This window comes from Mycetomoellerius zeteki, unplaced genomic scaffold (assembly GCF_001594055.1).
Source record: "Mycetomoellerius zeteki isolate Tzet28-1 unplaced genomic scaffold, Tzet1.0 scaffold64, whole genome shotgun sequence".
Lineage (NCBI taxonomy): Eukaryota > Metazoa > Arthropoda > Insecta > Hymenoptera > Formicidae > Mycetomoellerius > Mycetomoellerius zeteki.
In genome coordinates this window covers 1,717,529-1,735,809 of record NW_017257654.1, presented here as the reverse complement: position 1 = coordinate 1,735,809, position 18,281 = coordinate 1,717,529, and the positions used below count along the sequence as shown (strand labels likewise).

The 18,281-nt window shown below is 36.4% G+C and overlaps 1 protein-coding gene across 2 annotated transcripts in view; it reads right to left on the bottom strand.

Annotated features, from left to right (window-relative positions):
• The window catches only part of GckIII (Germinal centre kinase III), a 93,381-nt gene that overhangs the window by 15,867 nt on the left and 59,233 nt on the right, over positions 1-18,281 (bottom strand). For both annotated transcript variants that reach the window (XM_018457507.1, XM_018457506.1), the window contains one exon: positions 2,238-2,462. In XM_018457507.1, coding sequence (XP_018313009.1) covers positions 2,238-2,462 — 225 coding nt within the window. The remainder of the gene's footprint in view (positions 1-2,237; positions 2,463-18,281) is intronic.

The window sequence follows — 18,281 nt, the reverse complement described above, 5'->3', positions numbered from 1 at the left end:
ATATCGCGACACCTCGTCTGCGGCTTTTAACATTTACCGGAGCGACATATTCCTCCTCCGTCGCAGGTTTCCATCGCTTAAATAGACTTTACCTTGCACAAATCAAACCATTTATCTCGTCCTCGTGATAAATAAGGCCTCTCATTGGTTAATCGTCTCGTGACTACACTAATTATATACATTTGTACCTCCCTAAGTCGATAGCTCGCCGTGCCATTTGTAACGCTCCGCTGCGGATCGCAGCGTTCTTTCGTAATATCAATCGCGAGTTTTGATTACGATCGCTTAATGTTTACACAATTATTTATGCGAGCGCGCGTGAGCGGGAATGCCCGCGCCCAGTTTTCAAATCGCGAACGTCGCGGCGCAAATTGACGAGAACGTATTTCAACCCGAGTATATTCACGCTCGCGGGAGCGACTAACTAACGATCGTTAATGACCGTTTCGCGGCAGTCATTAAGGAAACTTCTCTCGACCGGGCGCGATATCGAGCGTCGCTTCATTTCATAAGTAATCACACTGAGCTTCCACGGTCTTTAGCCACGAAAATGAAGGAGGGTCAATAGGAGGGCGCGTAGGAGTAATCCGTTTTCCCGTCCTGTAGTTTCGCGAAGGATCAACGTGCAATTCTTCTCCTTTTGCTGCAATTAACGATCCTTCAACAATCCTCGATAACGATCGCGTGGCTTTACTTTGTCATCTCTATTAAAGGGGCCATGAAGTTTATGATTTATTCGTTGTTACTACAATATCTTAGGCCAAGTAATTGCTTGCTATTAAGAAGCACCGCTATTACTAGAGATGAGATCAAGTTCAATGTGTACTTAAAAATCCAATATTCAAGCTTCATTTTCTTTCGAGTAATATTCATGAGAAATGCTATTTTATACATTATACTTGAAGTAATCAATCCCGATTAGTTATAGTTTCGAATTTTAGAATGAATATCTGCAAAATTTTAAATATACTTATAACATTTTTAAATAAGTAGTTTTTCTAGAATTCTAAAAAGAATCGAATTTTTTTACAAATAATACTCAAACTCTAAGAAATTGTTAGTTCAAAGAATACAAAAAAAATATAATATTTACTCTCTAAAAGTGAATCAGTGACTTCAGTGCTATACTTATAACTGATGTAATCGTCAGCGAATATTTACTATTTTTTCAGTAATAACACACTGATTTTCTCTCACTTTCAGAGGTTATGAATTTCTGCAGAAAAATTGAAATGCATTCATTTAATACATGTTTCTCTTTTTCCTTCTCTTTTCTCCTCCTCACAGTATCGCAAATAGCTTACCAGTAATGCAATAAAACGATATGAGCGAGAAAACCCGTCTCTTCTCACAACCAACATTGAAAGCGTGTCGACGATCACGTAAAACACGAAATCTCCTCGTCGCGGTTCACCAGGTTTAAGCCAGCGGAACACGAGACTTATGCAAACGATCGCCCGCGACCTTTTAACGAAGCGCTCGAATCTCGATCCCGTTGATCGACATGATTTTCCCGGCGCACACGATAGAACGGTATAAAATCATATTCGTTTGAAGTGAGCAGATGTCTTCTCTTAGACAATTATGAGCCTTAAAAAAAATATTTTTTTCAAACGATTTCTAATAATTCTATCAACTTACTATTACTTTATTGTGAAAATAAATAAATAAATATGTGGAAGTTTTCTACTATAATGTGCGTTTCTTTTAAAAATATATATACATTTTCTACAGAAATATTTAATAATTCTATTAATTTTAAGTATTTTATTAAAAATTAATAAATTAATAATTTATAATGAGAGCCCGACATTAAAATCGCGAAATAAAAATCACTTTTATTATTACGACATCATAGAACGAATCGCGGGGATTTGTAATATTCCCGATTGTGCTCATTGAACCTCTCGCAGGAAGCGGAAGCAACGGACGACGCGACACAGCCGAGCCGGAAGCAGTAGTTAACCGACCGTTAAGCCCTTCCTATTCTTTACTGTATGAAAAATGATGGGGCGTAACAGCCAAATGCCCTCGATCGCGAGCAGGCTTTTATTTTTGTACCTATGTGATTATACGGCTGCGATTCATTGGGACAGAACAGTGATAAAAAGAGGAGTGTCTTGGCTAGTATTTTATTCTATCAGCAAATATGTATAATTTGACGACTCTAACAACAACCGAGTTTTTTTGAAAAGAAGTAACTTTTTTCATCAAAAAAGAGTAACTTTTTTACCTACCTTGAGATAAGATCCATAATACTTGGTGACGTATGGGCTGTCACACTGCGACAGAACCATAATTTCCTCCTGAATGTCCTCGATTTCATCTTCCGCCTCTTCAAGATCGATAATCTTGATGGCCACAACTTGCTGGGTCCTATTGTCGATACCCTTGAAAACCTCACCGAAGCTACCCTTCCCAATTCGTTCCTGTTTGGTAAATATCAGCTCGGGGTCCACCTTCTGTAACAGAGAAATTCAACAGTCTCCGATTACTACCTTAGTCATTCGACATTCCGCATCGTCTTCACGTTACTATTGTCTCGCGTCATTTCCGTAAAAAGCTCCGCGCATTTTTCCGTGACGCAATAATGTAACGGGATATTGAGAAATTTCGAGATTCCTCAGGCACTCAAGACTTTCTTCTTTGTTAATGTGCGCGTGGCCTTCAGGAATTAATAAACGCAGTTCCACAGTAATGTAGTTCTCCTTGGCTCTTTTCTGCGAGATGACACATGATGTCATAACGGTCTTACGATATTAACGTATGAATCGTTGACTTAACTTTCTTTATGTAAAATTTAAATAACTCACATCTCTCTAATAATCTCTTGCGACGTGATATCTCGCAAATCATGAAATATGAATATGAGCATCATGGATCATGGGTTCTCAGTCGCGCTTACAGCAAATTATGGTAACAGGATATCTCACAGCACGTTTGACAAATGAAACGTCCTTCCCTCTAATCCGCTATTTAGACTTGCACACGTATGTTTCTTCTTCGTGCTTGGAAGTTATTTGCGCTAAGAAGCAACGTTACTCTTTACCGAGACGTTAATAAATTATCGCCATCGCTGTTTCACACTTTCTGCGTCTCGGCAAGAAAAAAGTTCCGCGACACTTTTCCGCCTGCTGTTATCTGGAAATATATTCGACGTGTTGAATAGCGAGCCTTTAATCGAAACGGTAGAAATGAGCTTTACGATGACGAAAAAAGAAATCTCTGATTCACTTTGCTACTGATTCTTTTTTTAGGATTGTGACAAGCGTAATTTTGATTCGCAATCGTTACTTCTACAGTTTTTTAATATATGGAAAAAATTTCTAGTTACTCTCTAAATCCGAATCAGTGGATAATCTACTGAAGTGGCATACTTGGTACTGAACGCGGAAAAAATGTTTCTAGCAAGAGCTAATTCTGATTAGTTGAAATTGCATTAGTTACAATAGCTATGAAATTTGCTAATACATACAAAGGGTTTGCTGCTATAGCTAATATGTATAAGGACGTGACAACAAAATATGCATGTCTGTTACGGTCAATTTATTTAGCAGCATGAAGTTAATTGTCATAGTTCTCGAATATGTCCATGTAAAAGAAAATTGTCTCTATCACAGCTAAATATGATTTGCTGAAACTATACTTGCTACCAAATTGTTTGCTACATAGAAAACGTTTGCTGCAATGATCAATACATTGACATAATAGCAAAATGCTTGTCTGTTACAATGATAATACGAGGGTGATTCAAGTCAAACCGGGACTTGTTTATTCTTATGTTCATGAGAATAAAAGTCCCGGTTTGACTTGAACCACCCACGTATTTAGGTTTCACAGCTAATGGAAATTAGACCTCGCAGACACGACGTTAGGTATCCATATAATACTACTGAATTTAGTTGCCATTTCTAATTTTTAGCTGTGGCAGCTAATCTTTTTTTCCCGTGAATTATCAGCATATCATATCAGCACATTTGGCACTGGATAATCAATGAAATTCAACTATAAAAGAAAAGAAGTTTGAGCATTATATAGTTAAAATACCGATATTTTCACATTCTAGCACATTATAATTTCAATTTTGCAATACCATATACACCATATTAAATGTGCTACATTTATACACTGAAGCAAGGCTCGCTATAGATTAGAGATATCACATTTCATTCATTAATTAACAGTGGCATTAATTAACATTTGGTACTGAATCAATGATTATTCACTGATTCAGATTTAAAGAGTAAAAATTTTAATGACCTAAGTGCGCGCGTCGATTTTTCTTTGATTTTTGGAAAGATATTTCCGGTAAAAAGGATTAGATTTGATGATTTTCTTTTAATGAACACAATAGGTCTGTCCATGTTGTTTGCAATTTTTGCATTCATCGTTTTCTCTTTCTTTCTTTTCAATGCCCAAATAGAGTAGAGCGAAACTATTCCGTCAATTTCAACTTCAGTCACAGAAACTTCAACTATGGTAGTAAACTACTTTTCCTTTGCAGTGACGTGTTTACAACTATGTTGCACGAACACGATTGCTTCTTGAAAGCGCAAACATGACCTTCGAATGTTGAATCTGTGCTTTAGAAACATAAATACTATCGCTGGTCGGAATTGTCCCGTGAACGAAAAAGCCTCGCTCTACCTTATATATTTATTTCGTTTTATACAAAAATTTTTAAAGATTTCAAGCAAAGCGAACAGATCTATTAAAATCTCAATTCTCCGGTTGGATAGTGAAATCTTCAGCAGTCGATTTCCAGTCAAACGTTAGTCGAAAGGTGACAATCGTATTCACAACACTTGTCGCGACAGTCAATTAGAAGCGTTAGTAATATTATTGACCACTTCTAAGTGGCTGTCACGACAAGCGTTCGAATGCATTTTTTGTGTTGCAATTTATCTAGACCGGGTCTTTAAATTTTCCTTCGCGTTTCGAGGATTATTGCTGTTACAGAATGCAGGACTGATTTCCGAAAGGAAAACATCTAAAGGGTTGTAGATCTACATAAGCAACATGCAAAACGCATTCGCAACACTTGTCGCAACAGATAATTAAAAGCGTTAATAGTACCATTCACAACTTAAAAAGGATGGTTTTTTAAGGATTATGAAACGAAAAAGACAAAGTGACGTTTGATCATGTTAAAAATATTTTTTGTCAATATTACTTGATTGCAGTTAATTATTTTCTGTTAAGTTGAAAAATAGTTTTTCTCCTTTTTTGAAAAATTTTCTTGAGTTGTGTCATTTTTTAAATTATAAAGCGATAACATTCTTGCTATTTCCATAACGCTTTTTGTACTTGTTGCAAACGAGAGCACGAAACGACAAAATGTCGTGAAAACGCAACGTTTAAAAGTTTTACTGTAATTAAATATTGCATCTTTTATGCGACTTCCACGAAGCTATCTAATTCGCCAGACATTTTTAAGATTCTTTCGGAAGCTTCATTTTTTTTCCTGTAGTTGACTTTAGTTTTAATAGAACAAGACCAGTAAGCCATTTAATTGTAGGTACTTGTAACTTTGGAGGTATAACATGTACTATAATTTTTTCGCTGACAAATCATGTAGATAAAGAATCCTTTTCACCTTCCACTCTTTGGATAGTTACGCTCTCGTTGATAAATGTCGGAAACGCTAATTTGTTGGCACCCGGGCTAATAATGAATATGCACGTGAGCTTTGTGCATGAAACGACTCTTCATTTTCTCGCGCTCGCAATCACACAAAAAGTCGGTAAACTGAAAGCTCATATCATGGCAGTGAGATTAAAGCGAAGCGAAGCTTCGAAGGGCAACGGAATAAAAATTCGCGACCGTAGGTAAAATCCGGAAAATTTGCTTTGCAAATTCTCTCATATATCTGACGGTGATGTTTCGTGACTGCCGAAGCGTTTTATCGCGCTGATGGATTTAAAGGTCATTGATTCCCGTCGTCGGATCTCGACTATTTTCATTTCATGCAACTTAGGTCATCGACTTTTTCTCGTAAAAATTGGTATTTACATGAGTTTATCGTATGTCATACTAAAAATTGCACTACCCATTTTGTATTACTATTATTTTAATATTATCGCGTGATTCATTATGTAATAACCGGAAATTACCAAAAATTAACATATTGTAAATTCGTGGTGGATATTACACGACAGAATACAGCTCATCGCTTGTTCTGGCAAGTCATTAATCCGCGTTATTAACCACACTTGTCACAAGCATATTTATCAACATTATTGTACTCGCAATTTACGCGAAATATTTGAAGCAATTATGTGAAACACACGAAAATAACTTTGGACTGAATAATTTTGACACGGATTATCGCAATACAATAATAGATCAATTAATGAGAGAAAAAACATCGCTTCCGCAATCACAAGTTACTAATGTAGTTACTGTATGTAGCATCGGATTCATGCTCATCCGAGTGGTAGCGAGGATGAATGAGAATAGGTCAGGCGAGAGAACATGATGACTCTCGATTCCATGTGCAATACTCGCATCGTCGAGATGCACCGGGCGTTTCTCGTCTTCCGTCAGCCACTCTTTGGTCTTGCCGTTCGAAACTCGCGACACAGATTCTAATTAGGGGAAAGTTGCCGAATGCGTACTGGTCGTCTAAATCGTACCTCATCAATATTTTATATTATTAGTTAATATAGACAATATTTAGTAACAATAATATAAAATATATGAGAAATTAGTAATATAGATAAAAATATAATAGCCTACATCTTGTTTTATAGATATTAGCAGCGTTTTAAAAAATCAGATACATCTAATATAATAATTTTTAATTCTAAATCGTACCATCAAAAGATAAGGCTGATAACTGACAATAATAAAACTAATAATTGATATCAATATAAATATCAAATGCAAAAATAAATATAAGCAAATTTATTTTTGTGTCATTTGTTTTTTTATTATTGTTATTTATAATAATTATAAAATATTTGATTTTCTTCAATAAATTATTAAAATTAGGTATTAATTAATTATGAGGTATTAGTTAATGATTTCTTTTATTAATCTTATACTTTTAATTGTTTTCATTCATAAATTCAATACTTTCAAAGGAAATACGATAAAAAATACCTATATATATATATATAGGTACGATTTAGGCGACCGGTCGCCTAAATCGTACCTTTTGCAGCATGTCACAAAAAGACTTATAATAAATTAATTTGTTATTGGTGGAAAGTTAAACATGTAATAATAAGCATCCAAAACCTCAAGCTACAATTTCTAATGTTCATTTGCATACAAAACAATGCCAAATGAAAAATATAATAAAAAATAGGATAAGTGATACGGATATTCGGTAACTCTCCCCTAGTAGCTGTCGCAAAGAAATTCAACGCGTAGACGACCAAAGATGGTCACGTTCAAGGGGTGGTCACGACGAAGATACTCGCATCGCATAAGATACGGACGTTATTACTGATATTATTTAGCAAAACTGAAATTCAGTTTTTCTAAAGTTGTTCTCGCTTGGTTAGAAAACACTGATTCTTCATCAGGAAGTATTATTTATCATCAGTAAGGCGCTATTCGATTTTATATAAATGAGGTCTACACGATATTAAGGATGAGAATTTCCGGGATGTTACATTTGCGGCGCCATAATGTGATGCTTGAGATATCCGACAGAGTCTCTCATCTTATTAGATTAGTTTGGGTAGAGCGGCTCGCGCTTTGATGGACACGCCTATTCTAAACTACATTAGTTACGCCACGTTGTATAACGTATATAGATTTGCTGTCGGGCTATCTTCGACCCAGATATGGCCAGCGGATATGACAAAATTGACGTAGGGTTACCAAGGGCACTCAATTAACGATCACTGGCTTTGTACCATTGTAGATGACTGTCATTCACAAAACCTCATCAAAATTGTGTAATACAATAAATAATATATCATAGCACAATAGTAATGTGTCAGCGAGTTAACCCGTATATGTATAAATTATACAGCATATAGTTGGATTATAGTGTTACATTAGCTTTTCTCGTTCGAGCATATGTTACACTCGGCATTAATTTTCAATTAATATCACAGGGGATTCGCAGAATTAATACAAAGACCAAAATTAACGTAGATACTTCATATAAAATATTATATCTACTAGGACCATGTGTTAATTTTAAATTAACGTCACAATTGTGAATATGATTTGTAGAATTATTCCACGTAATGAATAATAGATTAATGAAGAATGACATTTATTCATACAAATGTGACTGCTGTCACATCTGAGCATATCTATCTTCTGGAAAAATATTTGCGTTGAATTTTTAACATTAAATCTTCATCATTTACGTACAACGTTCATTAAATACACTAGAATTAAGCTAAATTTCTCTGAAATCCTTTTCCCTTAACGTCGCGCGATGAAGATCCCATTTAAGCGATATCGCTTCGTTGAACAGGCGACTGAAATAATTTGCCAGATAACACGAAGTTTGGTATCGTTCTGACACATCTTAATTAAGAAGTGTAACCGCGTCTCAAGAAATTTTGTCTCAGACGTCCTTTTAAGAGACAGGCTCGAATAGACTCGCCGCCTTCCAAGATAAACGTTCCAACTTCATCAGGAAGCTCAAGACTGTCAGACTACAACGGGATCGCATTAATTCCAAGGAGTTGCGATTGTTCTACCTCCAGATGGGAACAGTCCGATACCTATTTGCAATAGTTCAACAATTCATTGCAACAACGATCCAATTCAAGTGAATTGGATCGTTGTTTCATTGATGTATTTGTGTATCCCCTCACTTAGAACAAGATGTCATAAATAACAAATTGTAAATTAAATTTTTGCTACATTGAAGCAACAAACAGCACCTGTTTGAAAGCAAATGACACCTGTTTATTTTCGATTTGGAGACAGTCGCTTCCGTATCTCGCTGCGAATTGGCGAAAACAGAGATGCGAGATTGCACTGGTTAACTTCACTTTTACAGGAAATTCGCGGAGCTACATTGCGGTCGAATCGAGTTAGAGAAGTAACCCAGAATATCTTAGTCTCAAACAGGCTGTTGTATGCCAAAGGAGAATTTCATTATCATATGTTTAAATTGCTCTTTGAGAATCTGAATGCATAACAAATTGTAAAACCTGAATAGCATCTTAAAAACGCAGCGGGCGAAAGTAATATTAAGCGCGCGATACCATGCGATTTTTTTCATTCGGCTTTAGTATCATTAGTTTTCTTGCATTTGCGTGACAAAGCCCGCACAAACGGTTTCTCTCGATTATATGTAAATTACGTCGCATTTCATTCCCGTATATGCGAAACAAATCAAGTTACTGCGTGCGTCCGTGATTACCGTGTTGGAAAATTTGCTCTACTCAATTGAAATACATTCAGAAACTAGCTAAAACACACGCACAAGCCGCAATAGTATTTGTATGAAGAAAGTTATGCGGGGTGTGCAGATTAAATATGAATTAGTAACGGCACACAAATTCTTTGGTCAAACTGTATCAAAACTATTTGCGCTTTCTCTCTCGCACGCGAGGTCGTAAATGCATTCATCAGCGTACTCTCGTTGCAATTTGAATGGGTAAAAGCAGACAATAGGCACGCGGATAATCCGCTATAAATCGGAAACCATCGAGCGATATTTGGCGTCACTTTTTTCCGTTTCACCCAACAACCGATGGAAAATTACGATCACCCGCCCATCTCTCACGTACGCGATGCGATGCGATGCGATGCGGAATGGCAAGAGGCGGGTGCAGGCTGACGCAGCGAGTGTTCTAGGGTCAATCAACACAGTCAATATTGACAATAATAAAACGAGCGGACAAAAGCACGCCCCGGCAATCCGGAATTGGAATGATTCGTGACATCTGTATCGCGATTCTCGAATATATGTATTATATATAACGTTGCAAAAATTCGAGAGAAACCTATCCCTATTGAATTTGTCTCGAATATCTCTCGTTCTATAAAATGAATAAACGAACCAAAATCCATTCTGATCGCGTTTTAATTTATATTTAATTATTCTCCGACATAGTGCCAATTAAAAATAGTATTTTAAGATACTCATTAGCATCTGTATTATTAAATTGCTTGCCAATTTAATTTTTGTGATATCGTTTACTTCAGCTTCAATTTGGGACCGTTTCAAAACCGACCGAAAAACGAGACGCAATTTGTTGCTGAATTGGAAATTGTATAAGATTCACGCAAAAATATTTTTAAAATTCGCTTTGACCAAACATGGCCTTTCATCGTTTAATTGTATTAAATATTTCTTGGTTGATTTTCACTTACTCTCTCACTCTTTCGAGTTCATTGTCTTGAATTCTGTTTATCTCAGTCTGAATTATAATAAATTCAATCCAAATTCCAATTAATACAATCAAACTCTTTTTCCAATGTATCATGTATTTTGGGTGGTATCTTTAGCATAGAGAATAGCCATGTAACTCTCTATGGCACACATTTGCTGCTGTCAATTGAATTAAATTAAAAAGATCAAGGTATAAAATAAAGCTTTAACGAAGCGAATAAAATCTCTCTATGATCCGTCGGCATTTAAAGGATAATATAATATTTCTCGGGATTTTCTCGGCGCAGAGCAAATATTCGCAACTCATTCGCGGAATTCGTTGCAAACTACCAAGTATACGTCCGAGTGTTTTCCAGATAATTTTCCCTCGTTTAACAACGGAGCGAGTACGTGAGCCTCGTATTTCCGCTCGAGGATCGCTTCGCCGCCCGCCCTCGAGTGTCGTTTAAACTTTAATTTCGGCGACTTTCCTTCTCTCGATGAATTACTCTCGTCGTAAACGAGGTCGAACGGCGACACGTGGCGTGCGGTAATGTACGCTCGTTGAACTATTTTCGAAATTTCTCGCTTAACTGCACCGCAAATTACGCCGTCATCGTGAAGTTAGAACAACAATGAACGAATGAACATTAAAACGCATCTTTACGACCGATGCTGCCGCAGACATTCTTACGATCTCTCAATTCTTCTTTTTTCCCTTTCATTTCTCTCTCTCTCTCTCTCTCTCTCTCTTCCAACAGCTGCAGTGCGGGAAGTTCGCATGAATATTCATTTAATTAAAACCGAATGACCGAGCCGCCGTTATTATAACCCAGTATACGGTACGTATGCGCTTTCGCATGCTCCGGAGACGACGCCGCACTACGTAGCGTAATATGCAACCGCCCAGTTAATAACGCACCAATAGATTTACCGTCTTCCACATCGCTCGCGGTCTTACCCGTGCTGTCTCTGGGGCACGTCCTCGTTTCCAAGACTTTAATTCCAACGGTCTGTCGGGCGAGAAGAGCGCCGGCAATTAAAATTGCTCGTCGACATTCATCGCAAGATCAAAAAGCGCGAGTGTACGATGCACAACCTTCTTTGTATATATCTTGAATACCAGGAGCAGATTTACGTTAAACGCGCAAAAAGGATAACGAATGCGCGCTTCCGCCGGGCATGTAACGCGCGGGGACGCGAATTTTGCATACTCCGCCCGGGCATAACTTCCCCGAGCTAACGCCTCGCGTATTTACATTTATAATTTTTTGTCTATCCGCACACTCGGGACGGCGATCAAAATGCAAATGCGTTATCGACTGCAGCTCCTTTTTACGGCCCGTCGGAAGAGAGATAAAAAATACAATACGAAATAATTCAATAATATCAGTTTTTCCTTTTATTTAACAAAACAATTAACCCTTAATACATATTTACCTTTGGGTCATTCGTATCCTGCGCATTTCTTTTCTTTGAAATACTAAGAGCATCTGGTCAAATACCGGTCTCTTTTCTATTCCTAAAAAAGGTTTGGCATCTAGAGAACAAGTTCTGTGCGTTGCCGATTTCAATTCGTGCGTATCTTTTAACTGGCATAACTCCGAAGTTCACCTTTGGGTCACAAATGATCCAAAGTGTGTACAGAGTGTACATTTTTTGTAACTAAAAAATTTTTATTTTTTTCTTCATTTTCAACTAATTCTCGTTTGTATTGCGAGAATATTTTGCGAATTATTAAAAAAAGAATTTAACTCTAAAACAACATATTAGTCCTTAATAAATATCGTTTTTAGCACCCTTGTGTTAAATGTTGTTTGTAATATTATATATTATGTTATGTCTGTAATGTTATAAAGAACATTTTCCTATATAATAAATTATAATATTTTATTTTTAACACAAGCAATAATAAAATGCATTGTTTAAAATGTAAATGCAATATATCTTCAATTTATAGCCATTCATGCATATTAAAAGACATCATTTTCTTTCAAGTTATTCAATAACTAAATTTTTTGTACAGCCGACATTTGAACTATTTTTTTTTATACTTTGGAATGTCAATTTTAAGATATTGAACCATGTTTCTCTTTTAAACATTTTTGTTTCAGAGTTTCACATTTTTGTATGAAAGTGTATTTTTATCTCATTTTGTTAATTATATTTAGTTATAACAATTTATATACAATTTGTTATGAATACATATAACTGTACAAATACTTTCTAAAGATGTCAAAATATACATAAAAATAGTTTAATAATTTTTATGTATTTGTAAAAGTGATGAAAATTAATCCAGAACACGAATGATCGAACGTGTATAGTAAGGGTGCCTAAAACTAAGGTGTGTACTAAGAGTTAATGATGATTATACGTTTCAAATCAACCTTGGTTAAAAGTAATTTATGTGAAAGTTGATATCAGACTGTGTTATAGTTATCGAGAAATAAGATAATCGATTCGATCTCATGATGAAACGCGTACTTCTTTTGTTATGCCTTTGTTGTATCTTCGATTAGAAGCAGTCGGGAATAAAAACGGCGCTACACAGAAATTGTCTGACCTTCTGCACCTATAGACATGGCTTTGTGATGCCGCAAATCGAACGCAGAATTACTCGATCATGGTTTGCCGATATAATAGTGATAACGCGATCATTGAAGCCCGAATAATGCGTTTCCCTCGATCGCGCGTTTAATAGCGCGGAGTTGAACGGACGCGTGGAATTCGAACCCATTGCGCAATTTCTTGATCGTGAAATGCCATTCTGCCGCTGATACCAGATAATGAGAACCGCACGGCACGCAAGGTGCGCGTTATAAATCGTTTCGCCGGCACGAAAACGATAGGAGAGCTGAAAAGCTCGACGAGCGAAGTGCTTCTAGCATCCCGTTGAAATTATCACGTAGAATTTAACTCGAGGGACCATATATCAATCTGACGATGCTATAGTTCACGAACGTAAATAAGAAGTCGAGGCACCTCAGAGGCGTTTCTTCAAAAAAATTACTGGGAACTCCGTAATGTAACCACGTAATGCGAATAAGGTAAATTTCTTTGTTTGCGACACTCTCGTCACGGTAGACACACTTTTATCGCGGTAAAAAACGCAGGTGCGACATATGCTCATAATTAACCAAGCTTTTTATCATCTATGACGTTTCAAAGCGTCGCGATGACTGATTTTTATCCGAATGATAAGTGATGATTGAATACATCGAAATATGTTGAGTCACAAATACTACTTTTTGTCTGATGTTTTGTTGAAGATTAACGGTAATTAATTCTCTACTGCCGAGGAGATTATCACTGTCAAAAATGTTATCTTTCTGTTCCTTTTCGAAAAGAAAATCATCAGATCTGGCCCTTCTATCGGAGATTTTTTTTTGAAACCGGAGGAAAATTGACGCGCACATTTATTAATGGCAATGCCTCCGCCAGCAACATGAAGTCTTTAAAGATATCATCGATACTTTAATTAAGAATTTATAGATAAATTTAAATCTATAAAAAAAAGTAAAATACAATCTGATTCGTGTGAAAGTAAAAACTCGTTATTAAAGCTTTGACAAATACACGGAGAGAATTTTTTCTTAGAGTTTACCTTGAAAATATGATAGTCGTCGGACAACAATGTAATTTCAAGAATTTTTTTTTAATGTAAATCTCTCATTCATTAATAAAACTACAATAAGGTACAAAATAAGTTTGATTAATTTTACTGAAGTGCATGGCAAAAATCTTTAAAATATTGTATTGTACCGCAACTACCGTATTTTCGGGGTAAATTTTAAAACAAAATTCTCTCCGTGATATAAAAATTTTTCAAATTTTTATATAATCTATAATAATAAAGAAGAGAATTTGCTCCATTTCTCGAATATCCCTATTGCTAACAGAAGAGTTAACTAACCATATTGCCAACGGAAGATTAAAAAGAAATAAAAATATAGAGTATTATAGTCTGAGATTTTTTCCGTCTGCCGGAGAGTTGGAGATTTAAAAAAACAAGAGGTCGAAAACCGGAGAAGTGGATGGCAATATTTATCCTTAACGCTGAGTCTCGTGGAAATGTGGAGACTTTATCATCCTGATTACGATTAGTTTGTTTGGATACTGTAGCCTGTCGTTTTATCTAAAATAGCGACCTTATCAGAAGCGGAATTAAAAATTTCACATTTGAAATAATACCGATGGCACATCGCTATCATGCTATCGCATCGCTATCGTGAATTGAAAGGGTTCTCGATGTCGTCGTCGGTGAGAGGCTACGACAGTGCGATGCGAGTTATGCATATTGTACACACCCGTGACCGTTTATTTATGTATGCACGCAGGATCGCACGTAGAATGCAGGAACCATTGCGCGCGTGAAGGTACAGTGCGAGTTAAACATTATTGCATCCTTCAGGATGGGACATTACGCGCCGTACATTCTCCTGGGTGCAATTTATTCGACGTCATAAACATAAAGCGCGGTTGCCTTCGAGGTTGTTTATGGGTCGACAAAAGTGGAATCGACGAGTACGCACCTATGTGTATAGGAAAAATAAGTCGCGTGAATAAATTGTCTCGGATGAATTGTTTTCGCGCACGTACGATTAAAAGTTTTGGTTCGACTCCGCGAGTTATTACTTTTTGGTATAAAGTACCGCAACCGAGTCGTAAAATGCAGTCGCTCGCATAATGTTGAGCGGACAATTGAGCGCGCGTACATTTTCGCAAGATTGCACTCAACGTGTTGCAATTATTTCTGTAGCCGACGTAATGCGAGAGCAATATCGGAGAAAAGCTTGGTACAAATTGCTGTACGTGAAACACGAGAATGTTAAGCTTACAATGTTAAATCGATCGTAATATAGTAATTAACAATCAAGTTTACTGCAAAAGCGGACCAAACATTAGCTCTGTTTCCTATTACTTTAACTTTAGAATTCATTTCCTCCGTTTTTACAAAATGTGAGTTAGCCTAGAAATTCTCAAGTAAGAAATCGAACACCATCTTATATACAGCGAACCAAATGCTTTTAATTTCCATCGACAATAAAGATTTTCAAGAAACAAAATTTTTTATTGTTCCAAATCAAATAAAAATCTGAAAAATTTTTGTATGCTTGTCAAAATATCGATGATGCTTTTAAAGACCTCGATTGCGGAGATAGAATGAGATAAAGATATAGATATCCTCCCTTATGTGTTCTATTTTAAGCATCGTCCTGTAAATATGACAGACCAATCAAAAGTTGTCTAAAGGTATTTAATCTGTTACTAAGAATCTCTAGGTTAACCCACTGTTGCAACAAGCAAGCCTATTATTAAGTAATGTAATGCAAAATGCGTAATAGTGAGAAGAGTTCAACTGTTAACGTTTCGACAATTGCAATTCTCGTTGGAAGATGTTGTCCCTGTTGGATGTTACTTATGTCTCGTTGCGTTATTAAATCGAAGACAAGTTAACGAGAGAGCGGCGATTTAACGATCTCCATTATAGAGCAATGCACAAACAAAAGCAAACACGACAGCGATTATTCGACGGTAACTGGATATTTCGATCGCATCGTGTGGCCTTCCTAAATGCACGCGAATTCGCACGTGTGAGGCGATATGGTGAGAGTGTCGACCTTGCACTGGCCTCGGCCGAAAGAAGAGAGAAGAAAAAGAAAAAGAAAGAGAGAAAAGAGCAACGCGCGCACGGTCTCCGCGCGAGATCTTGCGGTCCACGAGAATCCTGTTACACCGGTATTTCCATGCTGCATCGAAGCACAGCTGTACGATTCTCTTGTCCGCATCTTACTTCATTGGCTACGTTTACACCGTGCGCTTAGTCCGCGACCTATACGATAGGTATCTTTGTTTAACATACAGGATAAACAAAGACCTATTGTATAGGCCGCGGCCTAAATGCACGGTGTAAACGTAGCCATTATGACCATTGGCTCTGCGATGCGCATGACGTCAATGAAATCAATCCAAGTGGTATATATTCTACAATTCAAGAATATTTCAATCCAAGTAGTAATATCTTTTATTTTAATCTAAGATTTTTTTTAAAATATAACATAAAAATCTTGATACTGCTAGAACAATATATAACATTCATAAGCATATTCCCAAGTAACACTTAATGTCAAGATGACGTCTTGACTGAGAAACTTGACGAAAGTTTCACTAAATTTTACGTCAATTTAACGTTACTATGGCATTGCGTGTTACTTGGGTATTAATCTTTAAGTGAGTAGGTAGGTGGGGTAGCAAAGCACCTCAGGCATAGTTTTCTTAGAAACTTCTTGTTCTGGAAAAGGAAAATACGATAAAAAGTATTTCCCAGATGTCCAAAAGTTTTGAAGTTCATTATTTCCACATTCTTCTGTCTCATAAGGCTATAACTCTAATGTAAGTTTATCTATATGACATAAAATATATATACAGTAAAAAATATAACTAAAAATTTAGAAAGCTTTAGAATGTTTTGGATTCCACCTATTAACGTATCTTTAGACCACCTTAAGATTAAAGAGATAACAGCGCCGAGGCATAGTTTTTATGTTAAATATTTCTGAATTATTTATGTTAAATATCTTGTTATCTTATTACGATCATTGCTTTACGATGTTCGCGAAATATGAAATGTTTCGAAAAAGAAATGATTTATTCGATAAATTTATTGTGCATTACGTAAATGTTATGTCCAAACAGAGAATACAAAGTTATTAATGTGAAATAAATTGCAATTTTTTAATTAGGAATTACGCTTCTTCCAAGTTTAGCAACTTTGCGAAACTTTCTGCGATCGACTTGACTGACTTCCCAATTTAAAAATCATCGAATAACAAAACATGTTTTCGCTGAATTTTGATGTTAGGGAAACAGTCATAAGAACATTAATTTTCAAATATTTTTTATTATCTGCCTCGAATATTTCTTTCGACCGCCAACCGATTGACTTTTTTCGACTCCGGCTCCGTCTCGAAACATTCGATCGGCTGGACCGAAATGCGACACCTCAACCACTTTCCAGCGTATCGACGTAGCTCGAGTTTCAGACGTTCGAGTTAAGAGCTAGCTCGTCTGGGCTTTGCGGGCGGAACTGGTCTCTCGAATCCCACCCGTCGCAGATCTTCACGTGTATTCCCCTCGCGAGAGACGATACGTGTTTGCGTCTGTCTCGAAGTTTTATCCGCAGACCACCAGAGACTCTTTCTAAGATTTTTTGGATAGTCGGGGAAAACGGCAAGTATCTTTTTTTCCTTTCCTTTTTCCATGATAAAAGCCACGTTGGCACTCAATATGAAAGTATATGATATTGTATTTAAAACATAAGGAATAATAAACGATTTATTAAGACTGTATATACACTGAAAAAAAGATTGGCTGCTGCAGTAAATTAGATGGTAAAATATGGCATAGCATTTTTAATTGGTTGCAGCAGCCAATTTTTTTTTTCAGTGTATGAATAAATAAGAGTTTAAAGCCTGTAACAGTCGAAGCTGGGTCTTAGATGCTTAAATAATTTCCATGTGAATTTATATACCAAATATGTAGTTATTTGAACTGCGTGCAGAATTGGTTTTTCGGACTTATAAATGCAATTAAATTGTAGTAACATCACAAATTATAAATTGATAAGCAATTTAATAATTTGATGCTCAACCATAGGGATCCTATTAGAGAGATGTTAATATGCTAAAAAAAACTTTAAATAAACTTTAAATATACATAAGGAAGTTATTTTACACAACGGTGTAAAAATTGTATGTTTTTTTTCATAATTTAAACGTGATTCGAGGACGATGCGGAGGGCAATTTCAACAGCTCGAAACTGACTGCCCGAATCATTTATTGCACGCTGGCACGAATGCGGGTACAAATATTTTCTACGTGGATACACTGCACCGTCATAGTGTTGGGAATTTTTAGTAGCCAGACAGACACGTGTTTACTACGCATCAGTGTCATGGAATATGCATGAGCAAGCAACGCT